Source organism: Capra hircus, chromosome 27, assembly GCF_001704415.2.
Source record: "Capra hircus breed San Clemente chromosome 27, ASM170441v1, whole genome shotgun sequence".
NCBI classification, from domain to species: domain Eukaryota; kingdom Metazoa; phylum Chordata; class Mammalia; order Artiodactyla; family Bovidae; genus Capra; species Capra hircus.
This window is the reverse complement of record NC_030834.1, coordinates 36,908,851-36,935,463: the sequence shown is the minus strand read 5'-3', so window position 1 is coordinate 36,935,463 and position 26,613 is coordinate 36,908,851. Positions and strand designations below refer to the sequence as shown.

The following is a 26,613-nucleotide window of genomic DNA, read 5'->3' as shown; positions in this document are numbered from 1 at the left end:
GAAAAATGATTGCCATATCTTGTTTTATAAGGATGCAAAGCCATTAACCAAAAAAAAATGTGATATTAGCTATCATTTTGTGCCCTTGAGTGTTTATTGTGACTGGTATTTGTTTGCTTATATTTCAATAAATGAAGAAACAAAAATTTAACACACAATATACTTTCTGTTGCTCAAAGATGGGTTTGATTTTGTTCCAGGATTCATTTTGGAATGAAAGGCTCCCTCATAATTAATCCAGTTGAGTCTAAAAATAAGAATGGAGTTTCTCCTGATTTTGAAGTACAGCTCACCAAAGATCTGATTTGTTTCTTTGACTCATCAGTAGAAATCAGGTAAAAAATTAAGTTAGAAAATGCTTCTGCTGCAAAACTGCAAAGTTGGCTCTGCAGTTGGGTTTGGGATGTCACATGTGGAAATGAAAAAATAAACACAAAATTTTTAAAAGTGGTTTATAATTGATAAAAAACAGTTATTTAAAAGAGTCTTCAAATAACATAGTTTGATAGGATCTTCATTGTTTGGCTATATAGCTTTTATATGCTGGTTAACATAAAGGGTTTATATCAAAGCTCATTTAAAATGACACTCTGTGGATTGTAACCAGGTCCATGATTAATGTATTGTCTATTCCTTTCTTTAGAAACTCAACAGAAAGCCAGCAGAGAATAAGAGTGATGGAAGAATTAGATGTATGTTCACCTAGATTTAGTTTCTCCAGAGCAGAAAGTGAAGTGAAAAAGCAGAAAGGACGGATGCTATGTGACGTGTTAATGGATCAGAAAGTGTTGCCTGGGGTGGGAAACATCATCAAAAATGAAGCTCTCTTTGACAGTGGTCTCCATCCCTCTGTCAAAGTAGGTTTTAAATATTTTTAAAATGATTTCTATATTTTTAAATATTGTGAAGGGCTCAACGAGGAACACTTAAATTTGGCCTGACATGTTTGGAGAGAATGTCAGTAGCACACTCTCCCTAACAGACTTCAGGGGGTGTTTGCCCATGTCATTTTCTCTATGAGGCCAACCCTGGCCACTCTTTTTAAAGTTGGGTGTGCCCACTTCATCCCCCCAGTCTTCTATAACTTGCTCTGCTTTTTTGTTTCTCCGTACGACTGATCACTTTCAAATACAGCCTGATGTTTACTTGTTACATACATAGTATGTAAGATCTGTTCTCTGCTAGAATACAGTCTCTTAGGAGGAAAGTGTCTGTTTGGTTCAGTGACATATCTGAATGTCTAAATGTAGTGTTTGGCACATGGAAGGCATTAAAGAAATATCTGGTGAATGTATAAAGGGACTAAGGTCACCAATTTCTCTTAGTATCTGGCATATTAAATTCATACTCTGCACTCACTCACTATAGCTATTTGTGACATTAGAAAATGCTGTTTTGATGGAATGGTAAGACTGGAAGTCAAGATGCAAAGACTAAGTGATTGGTGAGGAAATGGAAGCAAAATTTAGAGTAATTGTTAAGGTAGCTTAGATTGGAGCAAAGGGAAAATATTCGACTGCCAGAGGGAGAAGTTGGGATAAGAACTGGATCTTTAGGTGTTTTGTTTTTTTTTTTCTTGTTCTTCAACTGAAGTGATGTGAACTTATTTATATGTTGGCGAGGGGGTGGAACTGGCAGAGCGGGAGAGGTTAAAAAAAAAAGAAAATGGTGATTAATAGGGCCAAGTTGTAAGGAGGTCACAGAGGTTAGAACTAAGGATACATCATTTTAGTTTCTAGGGAAGAAAGTTACATTAGGGCTTTTATCCAGACCCAAGTAGTGTCTATTAACTAAACCATCTTTTACATATCTCCAAAGATAACTATTTATTTTATGTGATTTCTTCCCAGGTAGGTTTTATGCAATCTAAATCAGTAGGAAATAAGTTTTCAGAGAAACTAGTTAATAATTGTTATAGATTCAGTTTGTTTTTTGACCCTTGGAACAAGCTAGTCAAATTTCGTAATTCAGAATAACAAAACAGAATTATAACAGGAATGAGTTTATGAGCTTTTTAAAATCACCTTGACCTCTATGGAAAATATTTTTGAAAAAAGAACTGAGTATTGTTACCCAGAGCATTGTTATTATCTTTGATAAACTGGCAACTTACTTTTTATCACTGTATCCAGCCAGCCATTCATCTGATAGGAGATCATTTGCCCATAATGCCTGCAGGTTAAAAATTAATGGTAAGCTATTAGCCCCCTAAAAGCATATGTATAATGATTGAAAAAGTATAGCATAGCATTTTAAGATATGACTGAACATAGTACGTAAGATGTGGTAAAAAATAAATGAGTTTGAGAAGTATAATACATATGTTTTAAACTTTAAATAAATGAAAAAATAGATAATATTTAGTTTTAGAAGGATTTTGTTGTTTAAACAGTTTTAGATTTTAGGCACTGATGAATCTATTTCCATTGTGTAAAAATGTGTTCATTACATACAACAAAAGTGAGTCATCAGGAAGAATTTGTTCTGGAATTGCTGTTGAAACTGCATGTGCCAAATGATAACTAATTCTACAAGGGGAACCCGGAGATTTATATTAGGCGGTGTCCAAAAAAAAAATCTTCAGTAAAGTCTGTTTCTGAGTTCTTCCATGTATTAACAAGTACTTTAGTATTAATGCATGTCTATAAATTCATATCTTTTTAAAACTTGACAGTGACCTTGGTGGTCATCTACTCCTGTGCTTGTTTTTCCCTCCCCTCTTTCTTTGTGGTCTTTTTTATTCTTTTCCTCTTTATCCTCTGCAAAACTTTTCAAGGTGGCTGTGAAAGGCAATGTTGGGGCTTTGAAGATGTCCAGAGTACAAAGTAGATATTCAGTAAATACTTGAATTTAGGATTAAAGTTTTTAAATAAGAATGGTATTTTTTCTTTTTCTTTTAATTTTCACTTTTTCTAAAGTTGAGGTATAGTTAATTTACAATGCTGTGTTAGTCTCACGTGTACAGTCAAGTGATTCCGTTATGTTGTTATTCAGTCGCCAGTCGTGTCTGACTCCTTGCAGCCCTGTGGACTGCAGCGCACCAGATCTCCCTGTCCCTCACCACCTCCTGGAGTTGGCCCAAGTTCATATCCGTTGTATCGGTGATGCCGTTCAGCCATCTCATCCGCTGACACCCTCTTCTCCTTCTACCCTCGATCTTTCCCAGCATCAGGGATTTTTCCAGTGAGTCATCAGTTCACATCAGATGACCAAAAGACTGAAGCTTCAGCTTCAGCATTAGTCCTTCCAGTGAATATTCAGGGTTGATTTCCTTTAGTATTGACTGTTGTGGTTTCCTTGCTGTCCAAGGGACTTTCAGGAGTCGTCTTCAACACCACAGTATAAAGGCATCAATTCTTTGGCATTCTGCTTTCTTTACGGTTCAGATTTCACAACAGTACATGACCGCTGGGAAGACCGTAGCCTTGACTATACGGACCTTTGTCAGCGGAGTAATGTCTCTGCTTTTCAACACCCTGTCTAGGTTTATCATCACTTTCCTCCCAAGAAGCAGTCATCTTCTGATTTCCTGGCTGCAGTCACTGTCTGCAGTGATTTTGGAGCCCAAGAAGGGGAAATTTGTCGCTACTTCCACCTTTTCCCTATTTGCCATGCAGTAATGGGGCTGGATGCCCTGATCTTAGGTTTTTTAGTATTTAGTCTTAAGCCAGCTCTTTCACTCTCTTCCTTTACCCTCATCAAGAGGCTCTTTAGTTCCTCTTTGCTTTCTACCATTAGAGTGGTGTCATCTGCACATGTGAGGTTGTTGATGTTTCTCCTTCCTAACTTGATTCCAGCTTGTAACTCATCCAGGCTGGCATGTCTCATGATGTGCTCAGCATACAGATTAAACAAGCAAGTGAGAGCAGACAGCCCTGTCATAGTCCTTTCTCAATCTTGAACCAATCAGTTGTTCCATACAGGTTCTAACCATTGCTTCTTGACCTGCATACAGGTTTCTCAGGAGGCAGGTAAGATGGTCTGCTATTACCATCTCTTTAAGAGCTTTCCATGGTTTGTCATGATCCATACAGTCAAAGTCTTTAGCATAGTCAATGATACAAAGATAGATGTTTTTCTGAAATTCCCTTGCTTTCTCTATAATCCAGCGTATGCTTGCAATTTGATCTCTAGTTCCTCTTCCTTTTCTAAACCCAGCTTGGACATCTGGAAGCTCTTGGTTCACATAATGTTGAAGCCTGGCATGCAAGATTTTAAGCATGACCTTACTATCATGGGAGATGAGTGCAATTGTCCGATGGCTGGCACATTCTTTGTTACTACCCTTCTTAGGAATTGGGGTGAGGATTGACCTTTTCCAGTCCTGTGGCCACTGCTGAGTCTTCCAGATTTGCTGACATAATGAATGCAAAACCTTGATAGCATCCTCCTTTAGGGATCTGAATAGTTCTGCTAGAATGTCATTGAATTTAGTAGCTTTATTGCACCAGTGCTTCTTAAGGCCCACTTGGCTTTGCACTCTAGAACATCTGACTTTGGGTGACTAACCACATACATCATGACAGTAATCCGGTTCATTAAGATTTTTTTATACAGTTCTTCCATGTATTCTTTCCATCTCTTCTTGATCTCTTCAGCATCTACTAGGTCTTTACCATTTTTATCCTTTATTGTGCCCATCTTTGGGTTGAATATTCCCTTGATGTTTCCAGTTTTCCTGAAGAGATCTCTAGTCTTTCCCTTTTTGTTGTTTTTTTCTGTTATTGAGCACTGTTCCTTGAAGAAGGCCTTCTTGTCTCTTCTAGCTATTCTTTGAAACTCTGCATTTAATTGGATGTACCTGTCCCTCTCTCCCTCGCTTTTCACGTCTCTTCATTCTGCTATTTGTAAAGTCTCCTCAGATAACCACTTTGCCTTCTTGCTTTTCTTTTTCTTTGGGATGGTTCTGTTTGCCATCTCCTGTACAATGTTGCAGAACTGTGTCCATAGTTCTTCTAGATCTGGCCCCTTAAATCTATTTGTTACCTCTACTGTGAGTGCATATGGGATTTGATTTAAGTCATACCTGACTGACCTGGTGTTTTTCCTGGTTTTCTTTAGTTTAAGCCTGAATTTTGCTATGAGAAGCTGATGATCTGAGCCGCAGTCAACTCCAGGTCATGTTTTTGCTGACTGTATACAGTTTCTCCATCTTTGACTGCAAAGAATGTAATAAATCCGATTTCGGTATTGATCATTTGGTGATGTCCATGTGTAAAGTTGCCTCTTGTGTTGTTAAAAAAGGGTATTTGCTATGACTAGTGCATTCTCTTGGCAGAATTCAGTTAGCCTTTGCCCTGTTTCATTTTGTTTTCCAAGGCCAAATTTGCCTGTTACTCTAGGTATATCTTGACTTCCTACTTTTGGATTCCAATCCCTGATGATGAATAAAACATCTTTCTTAGGTTTTAGTTCTGGAGGTCTTCTATGTCTTCATAGCAGTGATCAGCTTCAGCTTCTTTGGCATCTGTGGTTGGGGCCTGGATTACTTACTGGATTACATAGACCTGGATTACTGTGATGTTGAATGGTTTGCCTTGGAAATGAACCGAGATCATTCTGTCATTTTTGAGGCTGCACCTAAGTACTGTATTTCAGACTCTTTTGTTGATTATGATGGTTACTCCATTTCTTCTATGGGATTTTTGCCCAGAGTAGTAGATAAAATGGTCATTTGAATTAAATTCGCCCATTCCTGTCCGTTTTAGTTTGCTGATTCCTAGGATGTCGATGTTTATTTTGACCATCTCCTGCTTGATCAGGTCCAGTTATACACGCATATATGTGCATATTCTTCTTCAACATCTTTTCCATTATAGATTATTACAGGATACTGAATATAGTTCTGTGTGCTATACAGCAGGACCTTATTGTCTATTGCACATACAGTAGTGTGTATCAGTTAATCCTAAACTCCTAATTTATCTCCCCCACCCCACCACTAGCGGTTTCCTTTGTGCCTGCAGTGCAAGAGACCCTAGTTCGATCCCTGGATCAGGAAGATCCCCTGGAAAAAGTAATGGCAACCCACTCCAGTATCCTGCTTGGGAAATCCCACGGACAGAGGAGCCTGGTGGGATACAGTCCATGGGATCGCAGAGAGTCAGATGCAACTGAGTGACTAACACTTTCACTTTCACCCCTGCTGCTATACCCCTTTGGTTTGTTTTCTATGTCTGTGAGTTCATTTCTGTTTTGTAAATAAGTTCAAGAATGGTATCTATTTATCTGCGCTTGAAATGGTCAACGCTGTTAAGAACACTAAATAGATATATGAGTTTTAGAAGAGATGCATATATTTCAAATCTATTTATAGCACTCTTAGAACTGGCAAGTGGTACTACTGTCTATAGTAATGAACAAATTATGAAACTGTCCTGAGTAATTTTTCTGTTTTAAGGTTTGTCAGTTAACAGATGAACAGATCCATCACCTTGTGAAAATGATACGTGATTTCAGCATTCTTTTTTACAGGGTAAGAGCAAACATTTTTCAACTATGCAACATGTTGCTTATTTCCCTTTAATTGCACCAAAAATGTTAAGGCTCTGTGTAGTCATCTAAGGGTGAGAGTGTAGAGGCACAGTGGGAAGAGGTGACATGTTGTGGGCATAATTAACATCTTAAAATTTTAGGTCAAAGGTCAGTCCAAACTAACATAATTATGTTAAATTATGTTTATAGTAAGTTGGGGGACAGGTATGTTGGCATGTTACTTAGACTCATGTTCTAATTTTGGGCATACAAAAGTAAAAGATAGTCTAGAGAGAGAGTCATACTTTGGGATAAATATAGACTTTGGTGCAATCACATTTAGCCACTTACCATTTCTGTGGTTAATAGTATTTAGGTTACTTAATTTAGGTTTATTTTATCTATAAAATAGAATAATATTTGTCATAACACAGAGGCTGTTTTGAGAATAAGTCCTAACTAAACTGTAGATTTTGAAAGTTGTGTATATAGGTATGGTCTTCTCTGGTAGCTCACCTGTCAAGAATTTGCCTGACAATGCAGAAGACATGGATTCAATCCCTGGGTCAGGAAAATCCCCTGGAGAAGGAAATGGCAACCCTTTGCAATGGCAATCCCAGTGCCTGGGAAATCCCATGAAGAGAGGAGCCTGGTGGGCTACAGTCTATGGGGTTGCAAAGAGTCAAACATGACTGAGCAACTAAGCAGAAACATACTTTATCTTTAAACAAATTATCATAAATATGTCCTTTTTTCTCTACATTCCATTTTCTGTGTTCAAAATGTTTATTTTTGCTATTGTTAGAAAGTCAGGTTTGTAGGATTCTTCATTAGTTGGCCTAAAGTGTTAATGAATCTTTAGCTTTATATACCTGTCCTAAGTATCTGTGGCTGTTTTAATATTATTTATGCCCACTTGTGCTTTTAGGGAAAGATGGTTCCAAATAACCACCCATTTTCTGCCCAGATTAAGATGTGTATTTCAATACTTGGCTTAAATTATTATGGGTTTTTTAAAAAAATTTTTCAGCTTGTACTATTATTCGCTGTATTTCTGAGCTTTTAAATTTTCACACTGCTGATATAAATCCCAAACATTGTCTTTGGAGGAGTGTTATGTGTATGTGAGTAGAATAAAACTGTGACAGAGAATAATCAATGTCTTTTGAAATAAACTTATGCCAAATGGAACATGTTTGCTGCTAGGATGGCATTTGAATTTTTCTTCTCTTTCAGTGAAACTGTAAGATTAAAAACAACTGTCCCTTTTCACATCAGCAAAGAAGATGATCTTATTAAGCTTTACCCTGTAGAAATAAATTTTTTGGCTATTGAAACAAAGTGAGCAGCTTCAGTGTTCTAAAAATAATCAGATTTAAAGCTAATCTAGTCTTTTTCTTATAACCACATAATTATGTTTAATTGTAAAAACCTTAAAAGCATGAAAGAGATTTTAAATTATAGTACTTTTGTATCCTTTTTAGATAAAAGGGTAAAAAGCTATGCAAAGAGCAATTTTAAATACTAATAAGTTATAAAATAATGGCTTTATTATTTCACACAAATCTTACTTGACAAATGTTGCTGAATCTTGTCAATACCTTTTTCTCAGATGAAAGAAAGATTATGAGGATATATGTGTAAACATATGTACATTTTTAACAAATCATTTTTAGGAATGACTTTCAAGAATATATCAACACTGTTTTGTATATAACATAATGTTTGTTTGTTTGTTTTTAGTGCTGCAAAGTGGGATCTGCTCTCTCTCAACACTATAAGGTTTACAAGCGTCCTAATTGTGGTCAGTGTTGCTGCAAAATAACTGTGTGTCGCTTAGGAGAGAATAACAGAATGACATATTTCTGTCCTCACTGTCAGAAGGAAAATCCTCAGCATGTTGACATATGGTGAGAAATCTAATTTAAAATGTACTGTTTGCCCCAATTCTCTTAGCAAAAGGGCTATTAATAAGAAAACATAGCTGAAGAGCTATCAGGCTATTAAGAACAGAACATAACTCATTTGAGGGCTTGGAAGAAAATAGTAAATAATATCCTCCAAAAACCAGAATGATCTGGAGATGATTTATGAGGCTTTTTTGATTCTGCAGAAAATCTGGAAGTTTGATGTTAATATCCAGGCTTTGGCTTTTGTCTCATTTATAAAATGATTACCGGGAAGTGTAGTTTTGTCAATAATTGGAAAAATGCAACTACTTTCCAAAGTTCTTAATTAATAGTAGAAAGCATTAGCAAACTCTCTTTACAGAATTGCTGTCTTCCTGGTGAAGCATCCAACTACTTATTAAACATAGACGCAGTGATTCAGCCAGTGGCTGAGTCAGTCTGTTCCCATTCTGCGTTCCAGAGCAGGGAACTCACCACTGGGTGGGTTCAAGGACACACTGGCTCCACTGTGAGAATCGAGCTAAAACTGTGTTGATCTCCTGACCTGCACAAGCCCCTGCTCTGACCGGTGGAGCACAGTGGTACTTCGGGCCTCCTGAAGTATGTATCAGTTCAGAACTAAGGTCCTGTAGTTTGCAAAATGTTTGCTGATTTCTCCTTCCCCAGTGTACATTTACCCTGGTAAGATGCCTTAGGTCTCTTTGGGGAAGGCTGGGTGAAATATTAACCATGTAAAGGAGCTGCAGGATTTGTGATCTTAAGTCAGAATAATCAGTACAGACATGAAGCATATTAAGTGCTACAAGAGTGCAGGGACATTAGCTCTTTATAGGTACACAAAAGCTTGGGAAAATTTGATGTTTCTTTTAGAGATATAATTTTGGCTAAGTAAATGAGCAAGCAGACATTATTTAATTGGAAAAGCATTGCCACAAACCTCAAATCATTGATGGTAACACTGGCCAAGCCACGTGAAGACTGCAAGCTGTTAAATAGGAAAAGCTAGTTTTACAGTTAGGGTGGAGTTAACTGGTCAGAATCAGTAGTACTAGGAATGGTTCATGTCTCACCTAAATCAGTAGATTAAAGACTTTTTGAGAGAAACACGCATGAAGCTTGTGTAGTATAATGGGCAAGAGATGGTTACTAGGCCTGAGGTCAAGACACTGGAAATGGAGGAAAGAATAGTCACCTAAAGCCAGCAAGAATTATGACAGATTTGATATGTGGGCTAATGCAAAAAGTTCCAAGCCCCAAAACAGAAATTTTCACTTTACAGGACTGGGAAAGATGGGTGGAATGGAAGAGATAAATCAAGTTTTGGATATGTGGACCAGATCCATATATGATGGATAATGAAGGGTTGATGGTTACACCTGTGTTGTTGGTGGAAGTATTAACACAGGATTGATTCACTGGGAAAGTATAGAGAAAAGAAGCAAGGTCTGAGCTTTGGAGAGTATCCCTAACTACACAGTAGGAGGGAAAGAGGCAGAAAGGGAACAGGATTCGGTGGTTGGAGATAGGAGGGCAAGCAGGGAAATACACGTCTGTGAGGAGGCCTGGGAGGGCGGAGGCACCGTTTTGTCTGGGGAGCTCAGGGCCCTGGGACGGGAGTGATGTGGTCCAGATCCCCATTACGTCTCCATCAGTAAGTATGTCTGCAGCTGTCTTGTTTTTTCTTCCTTCTTTGTTCCTATGTTTCATTTTCTTCATCACCTTTCGTTAACAATTACTTTTCTCTAAACCATGCCATATCCCCTGTTTTTTTCAGCTTCCTCACCCCATTTTACTATCAGAGATCTGAAATATGGTTAGATAATGTTATATTACACAAATTTAGGGGTTTCTTATTTTTAATATTACATTTATTCTATCAAAGATGTATAAGAGTTTCTGGCAGAAGACATTCAATATATATTCGTCTACTGAATAAGTGATTAATATTCCGTATGTATTTGTTTTCTATGAATTGATAGCTTTTGAAATTTTTAAAAATTCATACTTTTACAGATTGTCAAATAAGCAAAGGTCTTTTGAAACTAGGATTCAAAGCCTCAGGTGTTCCTCGAAAGAGTCTTGGAAGTCACCTGTAAGCTGTAGAGGCATGGATATGTCCTAGGCCCTCAAGTCCCTCCCTCCTAACCTGGTTCTGTTTTATATGTTTGCACCCAGCTGAAGACTTATTGCAGAATAAGTGTGTACTTAATAAAGCATTTGAAAACAAGTAATATTTGCCCCACTCTTTGAGATTTCTACAAGTAAGTGTATTCTAGTCATTGTCTGGATGAGCATTTGAGCACTTTTTATATTGACTAAAATTTTTCATTTTAAAGTCATTTCAAATTCAAATGAAATATTAAAAATCCCCATCATAATGATCTAAATTCTTGTGTTCCTTCAGTCACTAAAAATTTACTTCAGTCCTTCCTGAAGTCCTACCCAGGTTTTCTAGCCCATTGGTCACGCCATACTTTGCATCCAGGTTTTCTAGCCCATTGGTCACACCATACTTTGCACCCAGGTTTTCTAGCCCATTGGTCACGCCATACTTTGCACCCAGGTTTTCTAGCCCATTGGTCACGCCGTACTTTGCATCCAGGTTTTCTAGCCCATTGGTCACGCCGTACTTTGCACCCAGGTTTTCTAGCCCATTGGTCACGCCGTACTTTGCACCCAGGTTTTCTAGCCCATTGGTCACGCCGTACTTTGCACCCAGGTTTTCTAGCCCATTGGTCACGCCGTACTTTGCACCCAGGTTTTCTAGCCCATTGGTCACGCCATACTTTGCACCCAGGTTTTCTAGCCCATTGGTCACGCCATACTTTGCACCCAGGTTTTCTAGCCCATTGGTCACGCCATACTTTGCATGCCTGCACTGTGTACTGTTGGCTCTTCTTGCATGCTAGCTAGCAAAATCTGTATGTGTGAGTATTGTTTCCATGAAGGGAAACTGCATTATTCCTTGACTTTACTGGAGTCTTTATAATTTCTTTCTCACTTTTTCATTTTTTCTGCTGTTGACTTTATTAGGGTCTGCAATACATCAAGTGCTGGGATAGCACAGAGAAAATAGAATAGTGACTCTCTGACTAATACGTTCCCACATGGTGCTGCTGCTCAGTCCTTTCTCTGAGGACCACCAGCTCTTAGGTCTCCCTCAGCTTCCCCTCTACCAGCCTGTTCCTGGGTTGCTGGTGGATGGTGCATGTTTGAATGGACTCAGGGCCCTGGTCATGACATCCCCTAAGCTAGGAATGGAGTGGCATCTCTTGAATTGGACATTTGAGACAGTCCACCTGCTCCCTGACATCACCAGGGCATGTGGTCCCTGGGCACCGAGCAGGTGCACGGTGGTGCTGGCAGCATGTGGGCCTTGCCCAGAGAGAACCCCAGGCCTGACACCATGGACAGCGCCCTCCACCTGGTGCTGCTGGAATGACTGCTTCCATCCTCCACCCTCCCCTACCCCTCCACAGAGGACCACACAGCAAGCCACGGAAGCTTGCTGAGTGTCTGGCAGATTTGCCTCTGCAGCAGGGCCTACAGGATGTGTTGACAGACTGGGTATGAGGCAAAAGTGTTACAGACAGCTCCCAGGTTTCTTGCCTCATCAGCTGAGTGCATGGTGATGCCATTTACCGAGATGTGACAAACCAGCAGGACTGCGGATTGGGGGCAGGGGTCCGGACTTTTATCTGGACAAGTTTCCTGTGGCTGCTGTAACAGGTTACCAGCAACCAGATAGCTTAAAGCAGCAGCAGTTTATTCTCTCATGGTTCTGCATGCTAGCAGTTCAGCATTATTCTCACTGGGCCAGAGTCACAGTGTGGGCAGGCTGTGCACCCCTAGCCCAGCGACTCTAGCGGGGAATCCACTCCTTGCCTTTTCCAGCTTATGGTCATTCTAATATCCTTCGCTTGTGGCTACATGATCCCAGTCTCTGCCTTTCCCTTCTGCATGTATCAAATCTCTCTCTGCCTCTCTCTCTCTTAAGGATACTTGTGTTTGGATTAAGAGATCACTCTGATAATCTTTTGTAGGTCATTATTCAGCCTACTGCAGACATGTTAAGGTTGAAATTCTGGTGAACTGTCCAACTGGAGAATGAAAATAATTTATTACTAGATTGTTAAGACATGGAGCAGTTAGGAGAAAATGCTTCCAAAGCTTCTGTATGTAACAATAAATATCCTCTTATGGTAAATTTGTAGGATAGAAAATGAAAATGGTGAAAAGTTAGAGCACATTAAAAATCTGAAGGTTATTTAAATTTTTTGTGCTTAATTATGAATAAATGCATGATGCTGCTGCCTCTCATAGTAAGTCAGTAGAGGGCAAGGATTAGGTCAAGTAAATTCTTTAGAAGATCTGGTATTGCATAGGAATAAGAAATATTTTTTAAAATTTATTAAACTATAGTTGATTTAGAGGGATAAGAAATATTGAATAGCATTAAAAGTCAAGGTAAGTAAAGCTAAAAGAACCGTAATGAGATGTGTCTTACTTTCAGATTTTCTTATGCTATTTATGATTTTACCAGACAAGTCTGAATTTAAAGCCTGTTATAATTATATGTAGGGAGCAAAACATTACAGAAGACAAGACTACCTTTGAAAGTCAAAGAAGTCATGTTCTGAAATGTAAGGTAGAAAGCCTTTACGGGAAGAGTTTTTTTTCAGTATTAATGTTTGGACATATGAAAGGAATCCATGACACTGCCTTGGTTGCTAAGCCATGTGATGTGCTCTATAGACTCAGAAATGTGCTACAGAGCAGGACTATATCAGAGCTTAGAAAGGCACTTCCTTTAACAATACAGAGTCAATTAGGAGTTCAGGGTAGAGAATCATAGTTTACGTCTGTGCCAAAAATTAGGGTTGGTTTTGCTGTTTGCTTACTAATCTATTAGTTAGATATCAACATGAGAGAGTTTTACATGAAGGGAAATAACGTTGAGTATAGATATCTTTCTCATCATAGTAGATTGTAGCTCAACTAATTGCCACAGTGCTGAGTAGATGTTGAGAAATTCCGGAAGCACACAAAGTAAATGTGAAGCTTTTCTCATCTTAACGGTCATTGCTTTAATTTCTACATAACTTTTTTCCTCCCTAATTTGGTTGAATAAAGATAATTTTGCTTCAGGAAGAGTCCCACTTACTTTAAAAATTAGTTCAGAAATGTTCCCTAGTGGTTAGGTCAACTGCTTTTAGTTGGTTTAAAAGCACACATACACAGCTCTTTGACTGTAAGACTTTTGTTAGTTCTGTCTTTAACAGCAATCTTCAGGACCCAAGTGAAAACATTCTGAGACATAGAACTTCTAACCAATAGTAAATGTGTAGCATTTGGGTATTAGTGGTTCTGTAATTGTTTCTGGGGTACTCAGAATGTATAAGAACAAGGCCATAATAAAAGTGTTAATGATTAACTTCAGGACACATTCTCTTCTAGCATGCTGCCAGTTAGAAACACCACAGTCAGTTGGCCTTCTAGCAGAGAGGGTCATCTTATAGACTGTGTGGCCCAGAAATCTGAAGAGCAGTGGACATGTGAGGTCTGTACTCTAATAAATAAGCCATCTTCTAAGACATGTGATGCTTGCCTGACTTCAAGGCCTGCAGGTAAGACTGAATTTTGATTCTGAGTTCCTGCCATTTCAAACAGAATAAATTATACAAAGTCAAGTATATATCTTGTTCCATTTTGATATTTCACAACTAACTAAAATGCCTTCTTTCTGAAAGGTTTAAAAGAATTGCCAGCCTTTGCGTGTAAACCAAGCTAATATTCTGTTGAGCGCTTTTTTTTTGTTTTTAAACAGGGAGGGAAGACATGGTGTGTGCCTTTGTATCTCAAAAAACTGAGATGATCACATCTGTTCTCTGTTTCTAATGAATTATTCAATAAAGCATTGTTTTATGCAGATTTCAGCAACTTTTGAGTTTGTTATTCAGTCCAAGTGGTTCATAATTTGAAAGGGAGGATTTCTGTAAGAATATCTTTGCAGGTGGAATAGAAAAATGCTGAATTTATTCCTCTTTCTTTATCCCTCCTACCCCTTGTTATTAAAATCTTTACCCAGACAATTGTACTGATTTCATTCAAATCCTTCAAAATAACTCTTCATAGCTCACAATTTCATGCGTTCAGAGAATGTAAAACCTCAGAGGAAACCTGTGATTAAGAACCATCTCATTGATGTGGCTTCTATTGTGTTCTCAGAGTGTTCTTTCTTTCTTCAATTAGAGAGGAGAAAGTCCGTTCTTGACTTCTGGACCCCACATTGTGTGAGCTGTCATATTGTGTTTTGTTCTCTGGGCCAGAGAGGCAGGCATCACCCGTTACACAGCTTCACTGGGAGCAGAAGGAACTGTGTCTCCTATTTCTGGCCCTCCCTTCTTCAGTATCATTCAACAGAGAGCCCTCAGAAAATCACAGTCTTAGATTTCCACATTTATTTTGACATTCTGAAATGCGTTTACACATCTTAATTATTTTCTTATTTTTTCTGAATATGAAAGGCATATATATCTCAAGAGCAATTTAGAATAAATTACAGTACAGATTCTAAGATGCTTTCTTGAAACATATTTAATAAATGTAAATCTTTGTAATTCATCTTTACTTTTTTGTAATAAGCCTTTTACTTGGTCTTGTCATTCACAGACACATTCCTGATGATCTAGATACAGGCTCTAACTGCTGATCTAAAGCTTTGTGGGATGTCCCCTCTTAACTACACTGCATTAATATTTGGTCTGACAATTGCAAAATTGATAGCTCAATAACCTTTAAATGCTAAAACACAATATAAAGCATAATAAATATAAATCTTTATTAAACCCACCTCTGAGTCCCTGGAAGTTGTTGAAATTTTGCACTTCATGTAATACTTTATTTCCTAATCAGAAGGTGGCTAATTCTGGATTCCTCAAGCTAACTTTGTATTATTAGTTATATATATTAAGTCACTGTAATAAATGAACTGAATGTTTTAATCAGATGAAAAGATGTTTCAAATAGTCAGTGTATTTAAGGGAATACTATAGAATTACTTGTCTCTTTTTCCAGATTCAGTATTCAGGAATGAAGGAAATCCTGCTGTCTTTAACAACTTAGTGAAATACCCTTGTAACAGCTTTGGAAAACCGAAGGCAAAAGTGAAGATCAACAGGAAAACTGCATTTGGAACTACAACTCTTGTTTTGACAGATTTCAGCAATAAATACAGTGCTTTGGAAAGAGAAGAAAGCCACAATCATATACCAGATGGGGAGTTTCCAAGCCCTCCTCCTAACATGTGTGGTAGTGATACACTGAACACCTCCAAGGAGAGAACAAACTATAGAAGTCAACCGTCTAACAAAATAAATATATCACCTATAGTCTACTCTCAGTATAAATTATTTAGTCCAGCACATAAAAAATTAAAAACAACCTACTACTCATCACCGGATCTTAAAAGTTGCAACCCTGGATTTTCTAACAGGTATGATGCTTCTCACCTTGGTCTTTAAGGTATTTGCATTAAGTTTTAAGGATGAAGAAGAATCATCCATTGCTAAGGAAGGCTGATTGATCTTGGAAATGTAAATCAAACCCAGAAAGACTTGTACAGTATTCAATAATTTGCATCCCTTTCTTCCTCTAGCTTATAATACTACAGAAGGGAAGGGAATGAAAAACAGAATTTCCTCCATCCGTAGAAAACTTGGTTTTGGTTTTTCTGACAACTTATATACATGCTTAATACAGAATGTTTGGAAATATTGGAAATTATGAATATAAATAATTAAATCCCCCCCCCCCCCCAGTCATACTGGTTATCAGTCTCCACTGTTACCAGTGTTCTGTTTTATTTTTTTTAACTTTTCTTTCAATGAAAGGTAGTTCTTCTAACAGGGAAACTGTTCATTTAGTAAATGTCCTCTGTTCTGAAGGAAAGGGATCTGAGACATTTTTAGTGACATTTCTGCTAAAGAAAGTGACTGTATTTCAAACAGCCAAGGAGAGTGGCAGGCATTGTTTCAACCAAAAAGGCTTGAAGAGCATGTGTACTACTTTTGGATATGAAATTAAAAGGTTGTAATTTCAGTTAATGAATACTACCAGACCACATATGTTTTTAAGAGACTACTAGGAGAAGGCAATGGCACCCCACTCCAATACTCTTGCCTGGAAAATCCCATGGGCAGCCTGGTAGGCTGCAGTCCATGGGGTCGCGAAGAGTCATACACGACTGAGCGACTTCACTTTGACTTTTCACTTTCATGCATTGGAGAAGGAAATGGCAACCAATTCCAGTGTTCTTGCCTGGAGAATCCCAAGGATGGGGGAGCCTGGTGGGCTGCCGTCTCTGGGGTCACACAGAGTTGGACACCACTGAAGTGACTTAGCAGCAGCAGCAGCTATACATTCAGGAGAAGACACCAATTGCTGTCACCAGAGATACAGTGACTTTAGTAAACAGTGTCATCCTTGTTCCTTAATGATTATTGGCAGCTCTTCCTAATGTTCTTCTCCAGCCTTATTTAATATTTTGTCTGGGGCTCCTGATGACCATATCTCCATCAGGGAGAGACTTCTCTCCGCAATTTTCTTTTCCTTCAGAAAGCAGACATTGTGTATCCAGCATCTTTACATGAAGTGAAGAATATTTTAAATGAAGTGAAGGTGGGTCTTCTTGCCAGTGGGAGATGAGCAGGGGAAGAGCTGCTGTGGGTGGGCTCTGAAGTAATCTCAGGAGGGATTCTGGTTTCCACCCTCTCCTCTGATGAGCTGTGTCTTTGCTGATGGAAAGATTATTCTTCTGGGTAGTGAGGCTAAGGACCACTTGTGCACACACCTAGAGTAACCTCTGGGAATTCTTGTAACTTATTTCATAACAGAATTCTGAGATGATTTTTGGTCAGTAGATGCTTTAATCTCAAGTTCCCCATACTAGTTCTAAATTTATCATCAGTTTATCTTGATTAATTATTCTTGGCTAATTTTTTGTTGTTCTTCCTAATCACTTAGTATAACTTGTTTGACTTTTGTCTGTAATATTCATAAAATAGAGACATTTGAGTTAAGTTATGGAGGGGAGACTTTTAACTACTCGATCAGTATACCCTCTCTTCACTTAACGCTAATTAGCATTTCATGATAAAAGTTCATGAAGGAGCTAGTTAAGAGGGCCCGAGTTGGGAGGCTTTCCTGAAAGAATATCGTTTTTGAACAGCCTTTTTTGTTGTGTCCCGTAAGTGGAAAGAAGCAGATGTGATTGTTTAAAAATACTGTGGCTGTTTTTGTACTCAGATGAAGTATCTTGGCATATTTTTATTTCCTTAGTGCTTTGTAGAAAATCTCAGACAATTTAACTAATGAATTAGGGATTTAAAAAACATTAATGTAACCTTAAATTTAAATGATTTCTTCATAAGCCATTAGTAATAGGGTCATATGATTAATCACACGCACACAGCATTACTTAGAAACACTGCTGCATGCGAATGTGTTGAATGTAAGAACCCCAGGAATGCGGCTCTGAAATCAATCAAGATCAACTAGCAGAATAAATGTCAAGTGATGAAATAAATTCACCCAGCAGCCCTTCTGCACCCAGCTACTTTACAAGGAATAAATTGCAAATTACTGTCATTTATTTCATTTTTCTCCTTGTCTGACAGCTATAGTGTTCATCTCATGGACAAGATGCTGAGCAGAAGCTCACAACATAATAGGATTAAAGCAGGTGGGCCACTCAGAGAAGTGATAGCCAGTTCATTTTTTCTTTAATAATTATATGGTAATTAATTTGCCTTTTGTTCTCTTAATTACTGATCTCATCACCACATGATACATGCTATGTTGACAGGGCATATTTTCAGATTGGTCTTTAGACAGATTTGAATTGAATCCAGCTACTGGATTATAAATTAGATAATTGAACCAATTTTTAAGCAGTTAAGAATGACTGTTAGACAGTTTTAAGTCTTTGACCCAATTATTATAAATACAGAGCAAAACACAGTGATACCACTTCAAAGAAATCATACATGTGTTTTAGGTTGAAGTTTTTCCTGAGCTGATACAAAGGCTCATGTAGATCAGAGAAATGAGATAAAATCAGTCTGCTACCATCAGGGTTGCCAAATTCTACCTCTAATCACCAGTGAAGCACTGACACCTTGTACATGCTCCTGGGTCACCTTTTAGGGTTTTCAGTCCCCGAGAATGTCAGAGCCACCTGGGACCATCCAGGATGAGTCATTTAACCTCTGTTTGTTTGTTTGCTGTGACCCTTGAAATATTACTGAACTACAAAATATACATTCAGTGAGACTGATTAATTTTTAAAAAGTAGATAATATTTTTATTATAATCACCTGATCTGTATAGTAAGTTAAATCATGATAAATTGGTCATTGAAAAAAATCCCCACTTTAAAATTAAAAACCTGTGCTTGGTAATGTCCTCCTTCTTGATAATAGCTTTTGTCTGATCTGTTTAATATTATTTGAACAATGCTTATTGAACATGTTCAGTGTTTATTATTAAGTATTTATTGAGAACCTATTGTGCATTATAAGCATTACTCTTGATTCTAATGACTTTTACCTCAGCAAACTACAGTGAGCAGCGCTAAAGACAGCCCACCCCCAGTTTTAATAAGTAAAGTTTTACGGAGACAGTCCCGTTTCTGGTTGGTTTACATATTCTCTCTGGCTACTTTTCATGATAAAACAGCAGACTTGAATATTTTGCAACAGAAACCAAAAAAACCATGAGCCTAAACGTATGTCCCTTCTGAAAAAATTCACCAACCCCGATCTATTATATTGACCATTTATGCCATGCTTAGTCATAGAGTTGTGTTGTGACCACATGGACTGTAGCTCTCCAGGTTCCTCTGTCCTTGGAGTGGGTTGCCATGCCCTCCTCCACTGACCATTTGTAATCCAATATTAATATTTAAGATAACAGTCCTAGTTATCAAAATAAGTTAAAACTATTCCATATGCTGTTTACCCAAGAAAACACTTTGCTACATTATTGAGAGTTTTTAAAGTAATGATGGAAACAAAGAGGAACCAGAATGTCCTCAGTTAATCAGAACATTTAATTATTCTGGGTAATGTTTGTTATCATGAAATGAAGATTTGCGTTGTGTCTTTGGAGCCTGTGTGTTCTTGGTCACAGTAACTCGGTACTGTGACACGTACTGTGTGCATATTCAGTCTCTGGGGTTCTGATTCTGCCAGCCATCTGGCGTAGAGGCAGATGATTCTGAGGAGCTGCCCGGTAATCCTGAAGCTTCTGGTCAATGGGCCATACTCAGAGGGCCAGGATAAGATAGCATATGGTGTTTTTTAATTTATCATTGTACTAAGGAAGAAAGGGAATGGAAGACAGAAATGAGGAACTTACAAGAGACACTGGAGTCTTTCCTTCCTACCTTGATCCTATCTTCCACCATGCTCCTCTCCAAAATAGCTTTACTAATAAGGGAATCTAAACCTCTCCCTGGATTTGTGAAGCTGGAGATTTCTAGGTTGAAGCAAGTGGGTTCAAAAATGTTTGATTGTTAACCCCAGCCTTCCAAATAATAAAATTATGTTTGCATATGTGTACTTTTTAAAAGAAAGCATCAGTTTATTTCCTTCTCTTAAGATTTTTAACTTTATTTTCTCCTCCTCTAAATTTTTTGTAAGCATTATTTCCTGCCCTCTTGCTTTGATTTTGAAATCACTCAACTTTTCTACAACTATCTAAATGTTTAGCTTCACTTGAGTTAACATTTTAATATTTACTCTTTTGGAGGCACTGATGAAACCAAAGGAGATGGAAAAGAGAAGTGTTTTGCCCTTCACCTTATTTATTTCTGGTTAGTGTCCCCTGTGATTCTAAATAATAAGCCACCATCCCCCACACTGAAAGTGCTACCAACAAAATACCTGCTGAGGAATATTTAATAATAACAGTTTCTTCACAATGCCCACAGCTGCTTTCATCTCATAGATGCGGCTGCACAAACAGCTTCAGAAACTACCCTCAGGGTGTTTGAGTCCATTTAAAGCAATATAGTTAAATGTCTTTTATAAACAAGTGTAGACCAACTTCATCACAAATAAAAGATCCCTTGTATGTCAATTATATCTCAATTGAAACTGGAAAAAATATCTCACACTCTGAACATTTTGATGAGATATGATGCCTTGAGATATTATAGGAAAGAGTATGTAAAGCATATAGTTTAGGATTTATAAGTATTCTTTAAAAAATCACTTGAGAATGGTATTTTGTTCTTCAGAAATTAACAAAAGAAAGGAAGAACTTTATCATTTAAAAATTTAAAATTGGGCTATTAGGGGAAGGGCTTCTGTTTTTAATAAGGGCTCTTTTTCTCTTCAATTGGTTTATTAAAAAGACTATTATAAAGGCATTATTAAAAATATGCAAAGTATAAAAATTAAATCATGAAGCTCCTTTTTGAAGAGAAAATTCCACATACAGTGGAAGGCCAGCTTCTGACCTTTATACACTGTGTACAGGGATAACCTCCAGCCGCTCTTGATCTAATCATGAGGAAGAATAAAGCTTCCTTGCTAGCTTTACAGAATACACCTTTCTGCTCTGGCGGCCGCCTGCTGAAATATGATTGCAACTATTATGTAGCCTTGATCAAAGCAAAGCATAGAAAATTATCTTTAGAGTGGGCAGTAGAAAGAGTGATCTCTTTGGCCTTGTCAGAGCCATTGATGACAGTCTGCTACCCATGAGAAAATAATTAGAGAAGATTGTGACTCTTGCTCGTTTGAGGGTCAGGGAGCTGTTGGACTTGAGAATATTTTAGGGGAAATAAAAGTGGCCACCCAGTCATGTTGGGTAAGAAAATAACCAAATGTCACAAATGAAAACTAAGAAGATTGGATGTGCAAGTCAGCTGTTTTTATTCTTGAGAAATTTGAATTACATGTCTAATTTAAGTTAAATTTGCATAAATAGGTACCTTTGGAAGTAAATTAGAATTACCTGGGAAAACCAAGAATTAGAATGACCTAAGAGTCGGACATGGCTGAGCGACTTCACTTTCATGCATTGGAGAAGGAAATGGCAACCCACTCCAGTGTTCTTGCCTGGAGAATCCCAGGGACGGGGGAGCCTGGCGGGCTGCCGTCTATGGGGTCACCCAGAGTCAGACACGACTGAAGCGACTTAGCAGCAGCAGCAGCAGGAGTGTACGTAATTATGTGAAGTTGACCACAGTCCCTTTTTGGCACCATTTCTCTGTACAGGAAGGATTCTAATGTGGAGGTGAGGTGATGTGAATGATCCCTTTTAGCCCTGTCGTGCTGCAGTTATTTTGTAACTTGTCATTACAGTGAACTTCAAAGCAATATGACAGATGGTCCTCGTTTGTTAAATGCCGGCAGTCCCCGCTGCAGTAAACACGGCCGCCCCTGCGCTCTCCGAGTGGTGAGGAAGAGTGGAGAAAACAAGGGCAGGCACTTCTATGCTTGTCCTCTACCAAGAGAAGCACAGTGTGGATTTTTTGAAGTACGTGTATGATTCATCAAGCTTAATGATTGTGTCATTGAATACTTAGGCCACTAAAATGTAGCAAATATCTATCCATTTATGGTTTTATCTTTAAATATAAAAGCTGTACTGGTGTTGTTAAAATTTGAAGGTGTTCATCCCCAAAAGAAAAATTAATTCAATGACAGCTGTTCCATTATTAGAGTATTCGTAGCCATCAGTACAGGTAGAAGTGTCCCTTGGTTTACAGAAAGAAAAGTAACCGAGTCGCTTACCAGGGACTGATAATCCAAGATAGATATTTGCTTTTCCTGACTTCAGAGTTGCTGGGGTCCAGCCCCAGTGGATCCAGGGTAATTCAAAGGGGAGACAGAGTAGGCGAGGAAAAACTTATTTATTTAGAAATATAAAGAGAGATTAGGAAAAAGTAGTGTAGTAGGAAAATTTAGTGGAGAAAAGAAGCTGAATAACTTGCTTTACGCGGAGAGCTAATAAAACTTTGAGACAAGAGGTTTGCACCATCTATGTAGGCCACCGGCGCCCGCTTGAATAGTGGAGGGTGCCCCACCTTGGGCTCCCTCTCGCGTGGGTCTTAGAAGCTAGGGCAAGTAAGTAGACATGGTGAGCCTCACACTCCAGATGGGAATTCAGCCTGAAAAGAAGAGGGAGGGAGAGAGAGTCGACACGGGGGGAGCCAGATTTCCAAGAAACCAGTTCAAGAAGCTGGTCTGAGAAACTGGTCCATCCTTTATTGTTCAGGAAAGCTTTTTATACTTTTGGTTGTACATAGAGATCAATGGATACTATAAAATTATGCAGCATCAGCAGCCCTGACTCTTATCGAGACCAGGCTTTCTCTCTGGATACCTAGCTGTATACACAAGTCTTAGGTGATTTACATCAACTGCTGGCCAAAAGGCCTATTAGCATTTTACGGCCCTTTTCTGATAAGGTTCTGTCAACCAGAAAACTTATTTGCCTTAATAGTGTTGTTCTTCCCAAAGTCTGGTGCCACTCTCAGAAAGCACTAATTAAGGTTACATTCTTACATAGCAAGGACACAATGGTTTATAACAAAGAAAGAGGAGTACAGTGATTTATAACAAAGAGAAAATTTACTAACTCAAAAGTCTAGTGTTGCTAACATCAAAACTACTATATTCCTTTTTCTATATCCCAATTACATTGATTAATATCCTTCAGGTGCCTAAAAGATGAAGATGATGGAGGTCTGGCAGCAGTCATTGACTCAACAGTGAAACCCATCACCAATATAATTTTTAGCTTTTTAGTAAAGGGCTCTATAGCTTTAAGATGCTTTAAGCTTCGTGCCTCTCTCAGTTGGGGGGCTGTAAACAATCACAAGTGTAGTTAAACCTATCAGGCAAGTTAGAGAGCCATCAAAGGAGTTTGAGGTGAAACATTCCTTTCATATGCAGGAGACCAGTTGGAGCTCTAAGTTAACTTTTTCCAGAGAAAGGTGGTCAGGGATAGCCCCCTGTAATGTCAGAAGAGTATAGTATAGCAGACAGTAAACAGATTTTGGTTTCGGGGTAGATACTCAGGCAGAGGACCCCTTGAGACCTGACTCGTCTTGCCCGTCAGGTCTCTCTGCATGACTTTGTCATGGGTGGGATCTCCCATGCTGGCTCCCGGCACAGAGTGACATCCAGACCTTTGGTTTGCACTGAGTAGAGGTACCTGGGAAACTAATTTACAATAAGCTTGGCGAATCCTACTACACAGGCTTAGCCAAAAAAAGTGATGACACAGTAACAGTTTAGATGTAGGTGATTCCCCAGTCTTTCAGTCTGAGTTTGTCCCTCCAAATGACAATGAGACAGAAGACAGGAACCTGGGTCCTTCAGGTCAGTCTTGCTTCCTTCCTCATTGTGAGCCTCACGCTGCTGACTGTCATCTTAAGGTTTAAAGATACATGTTCTCCCCAACTGCTTTATCTGATGAAAGACTGGAAAAAGAAAAGATGAATCTGTTTCGGTGCTGGAGCAGAAGTTTGCTGGTTGGGCTTACTGAGAGAAGACATCTGTCTTCAATGTGGTGTCTTCCTAAGGAATTCCCCAGGGAAGATGTGATCATGATTTCAGAGCCTAGCCCCTGTCCAAGATGTGACTCCATCTGACTCAACGTACACATCTCCCCTAGAAGCTTGTATAGACTTACTGGAGAAAATATTATTAACAATATTAATCACAGCCTTCTTGGTAAAGGCCTCTTGAGGCCAAAATTAATAAGGATAAGAATAATACAGTGGAATCTGGTAGTAATTAGTCTGGGTAATTCTGTATGGGATTCTTTTCCTAAGAGAGTAAGAAAGTTTAGTATTAAAGTCATAACAAATCTTTGATCTTAATAGCTTTAACTGAAACAGATCTATAGCAGGAACATTGCTGATTTACTTTACAGTGAGATTTTCAATAAAGTGAAGGAACTTCTGTAAGTAAGCCTTTGGAAGAAGGAGACTTGGAATTATGACAATTTCTCGTGTGGTTCAGGCAAATTTGTTAGAGAAGCTACTTATAGGATATAAGGCTTTTAAAGGGCGATAACTAATGACTTACATGTATCTTACAATGTCAGGTTAATAGGAAAAGGAGTGGAAACAACAAGGTACTAATCAAATACATCTAGTCAGTCTACCTCCGTCTAAACTTTACCATCTGTTTCTCTCCAGTGGGCAGATTTGTCCTTCCCATTCTACAACCATGGCAAACGCTCCATCATGAGAACAGTGTTGAAGATTGGACCGAATAATGGAAAGAATTTTTTTGTGTGCCCTCTTGGGAAGGAAAAACAGTGCAATTTTTTCCAGTGGGCACAAAATGGGCCAGGAATAAACATTATTCCAGGATGCTAAGTTTCTAGTATTTGAGAGCTATTCATTTAAGTGTGTCATCTTTCCATTCAATGGCTGTGTATATTTCTTTTTTTGCTTGATGAATGCTATATGTTTCATCAAATATACAATATATTCCATTTATAATGTATATTTAACCTATTTAGTTATGACAATAAAGTATTTTTAATATGCTCTTGGTCTGTTTTAACTTATTCAGGGAAGCAGTAATTTTTTTTTTTTCTTTCAGGAGAGGAGTGTGCAGTTCAGTAAAATAATGCGGTATTCTGTCTTGATGAATAATTTCTCATGTATCACCACTATTCATAATATATGATTAAAGGAACTTCTTGTTTTCCTAAGTGAAATGTAAGAAATGGAATCTTCTTTATAGAAAATATTTTCTTTCTTTTTATTCTATTCAACAAACATCAAGTTCCTCAAGATGCTAGAGACATGCTGAACACATGTATTACTTCAAACACATTTTTGTGAAAAGCTATGGGGATTCAGAATATAAAAGTAACATTTAAGAAAAGAAGTCATCTGTATATCTTTAAAAGAGAAGTTGGTTTAAACTTTTCTGCTCATGATTTAATGCCTGTTAATTAATTGCTTAAGTTCATTTCAAAAGCTTAATGTGCTATTATTTTTTAATTTCTAGTTTCAACTCCCCTCTTATTAAAAAATTTAGTTTAGGTATAATTATTTCCCAAAAGAAAAGAAAAATATTGATCTCAATGCATTTCTGCATGTTTATGGAAAATTCCATTCAGAACTGGTTCAATCTATTTTAAAGGATAGCATGGAAGATGGCTGGACCCTCATGCCCCTTCTGAAACCAAATAGTCCCTGCAGCACTCTGGAAGTTAACAGCATATAAAATTACCAACAAGGAAAGAGCATATTTCATCACCATGTGCTTGAAATTTTACACTGAAGAGACACAGAACCAACCTAAGATCAGTGATCTTAATTGCTCAACAGGGTAATTTTAGAGCTCAATTGGGCCATTGATGGTGTTAATGACTGATGTGAAGTACACAGGGTGTGCATTCAGAAAGTAACTACGTGTTGATTGTACAACAACAAGTGGAAAGGCCTATTGCAAACCAGGATTCCATAAATTCTAGTCCCCCAAATCAGCAAATTAATTACAAGGAAATATAGGCAAATAAAATAATAAATTTAGAGATTATCTACTAAAAAATGTGCAAGATTTATATGAAGAAAATTTTACTGACACATCAAAGAAACGTGTCTAGACAAGGCAGCATCTTGATTGAAAAGGATGGATGTTTTAAAAGTCTTCCAAACTTAATTTTGGGTTTTAAAGAAATTTCCCATCAAAATCTCAGGGAGGTTTCTGCTTCCATTGAGGAGTAAGCTCCAACTGAGCCCAGCTCTAGATTCTGGAAAAAACCATCTGGAGAATGAACAAATGCAGACAGCTTCTAGAAGGCTGTGGAATTTGGAGGAAGAGACCAGCTGGAGGTAAACAGTTTTTATCCTGAGAGTGGGACAAAGTTTCAACCCACTATCTTTCTGTCTTGAAGAGCCAGCAGGCAGTCTGGGCAACCACAACTCCTGAGAAGGGGGAATTTCAGAAGACAGTTTGAGATGAGGAGCCCTAAGTTCTGTGTTTAAACTCCCCATGACCTTGAATGACCCCTGAACAACATTCATGTATAGGGCAGCTAAAGATACACCAACTGAACCAAGATTTTATCTACCACCCAGGAGAATTTGCAATTTGAATCCAATGAAATCAATCACCTTAGAAAAGAGTCAACACTCTCCAAAAGAATATACCAAATCCAGAGCCCACCACTTCTTCACATTCAT

General features: G+C 38.2%; 1 protein-coding gene across 1 annotated transcript in view; it reads left to right on the top strand.

Annotated features, from left to right (window-relative positions):
• Nucleotides 1-24,963, top strand: part of NEIL3 (nei like DNA glycosylase 3) — a 45,841-nt gene extending 20,878 nt beyond the window's left edge. The window contains exons 3-10 of the mRNA XM_018042140.1: nucleotides 201-335; nucleotides 644-857; nucleotides 6,401-6,475; nucleotides 8,218-8,384; nucleotides 13,842-14,011; nucleotides 15,462-15,879; nucleotides 21,758-21,932; nucleotides 24,607-24,963. Coding sequence (XP_017897629.1) covers nucleotides 201-335; nucleotides 644-857; nucleotides 6,401-6,475; nucleotides 8,218-8,384; nucleotides 13,842-14,011; nucleotides 15,462-15,879; nucleotides 21,758-21,932; nucleotides 24,607-24,789 — 1,537 coding nt within the window. The 3' untranslated portion in view covers nucleotides 24,790-24,963. The remainder of the gene's footprint in view (nucleotides 1-200; nucleotides 336-643; nucleotides 858-6,400; nucleotides 6,476-8,217; nucleotides 8,385-13,841; nucleotides 14,012-15,461; nucleotides 15,880-21,757; nucleotides 21,933-24,606) is intronic.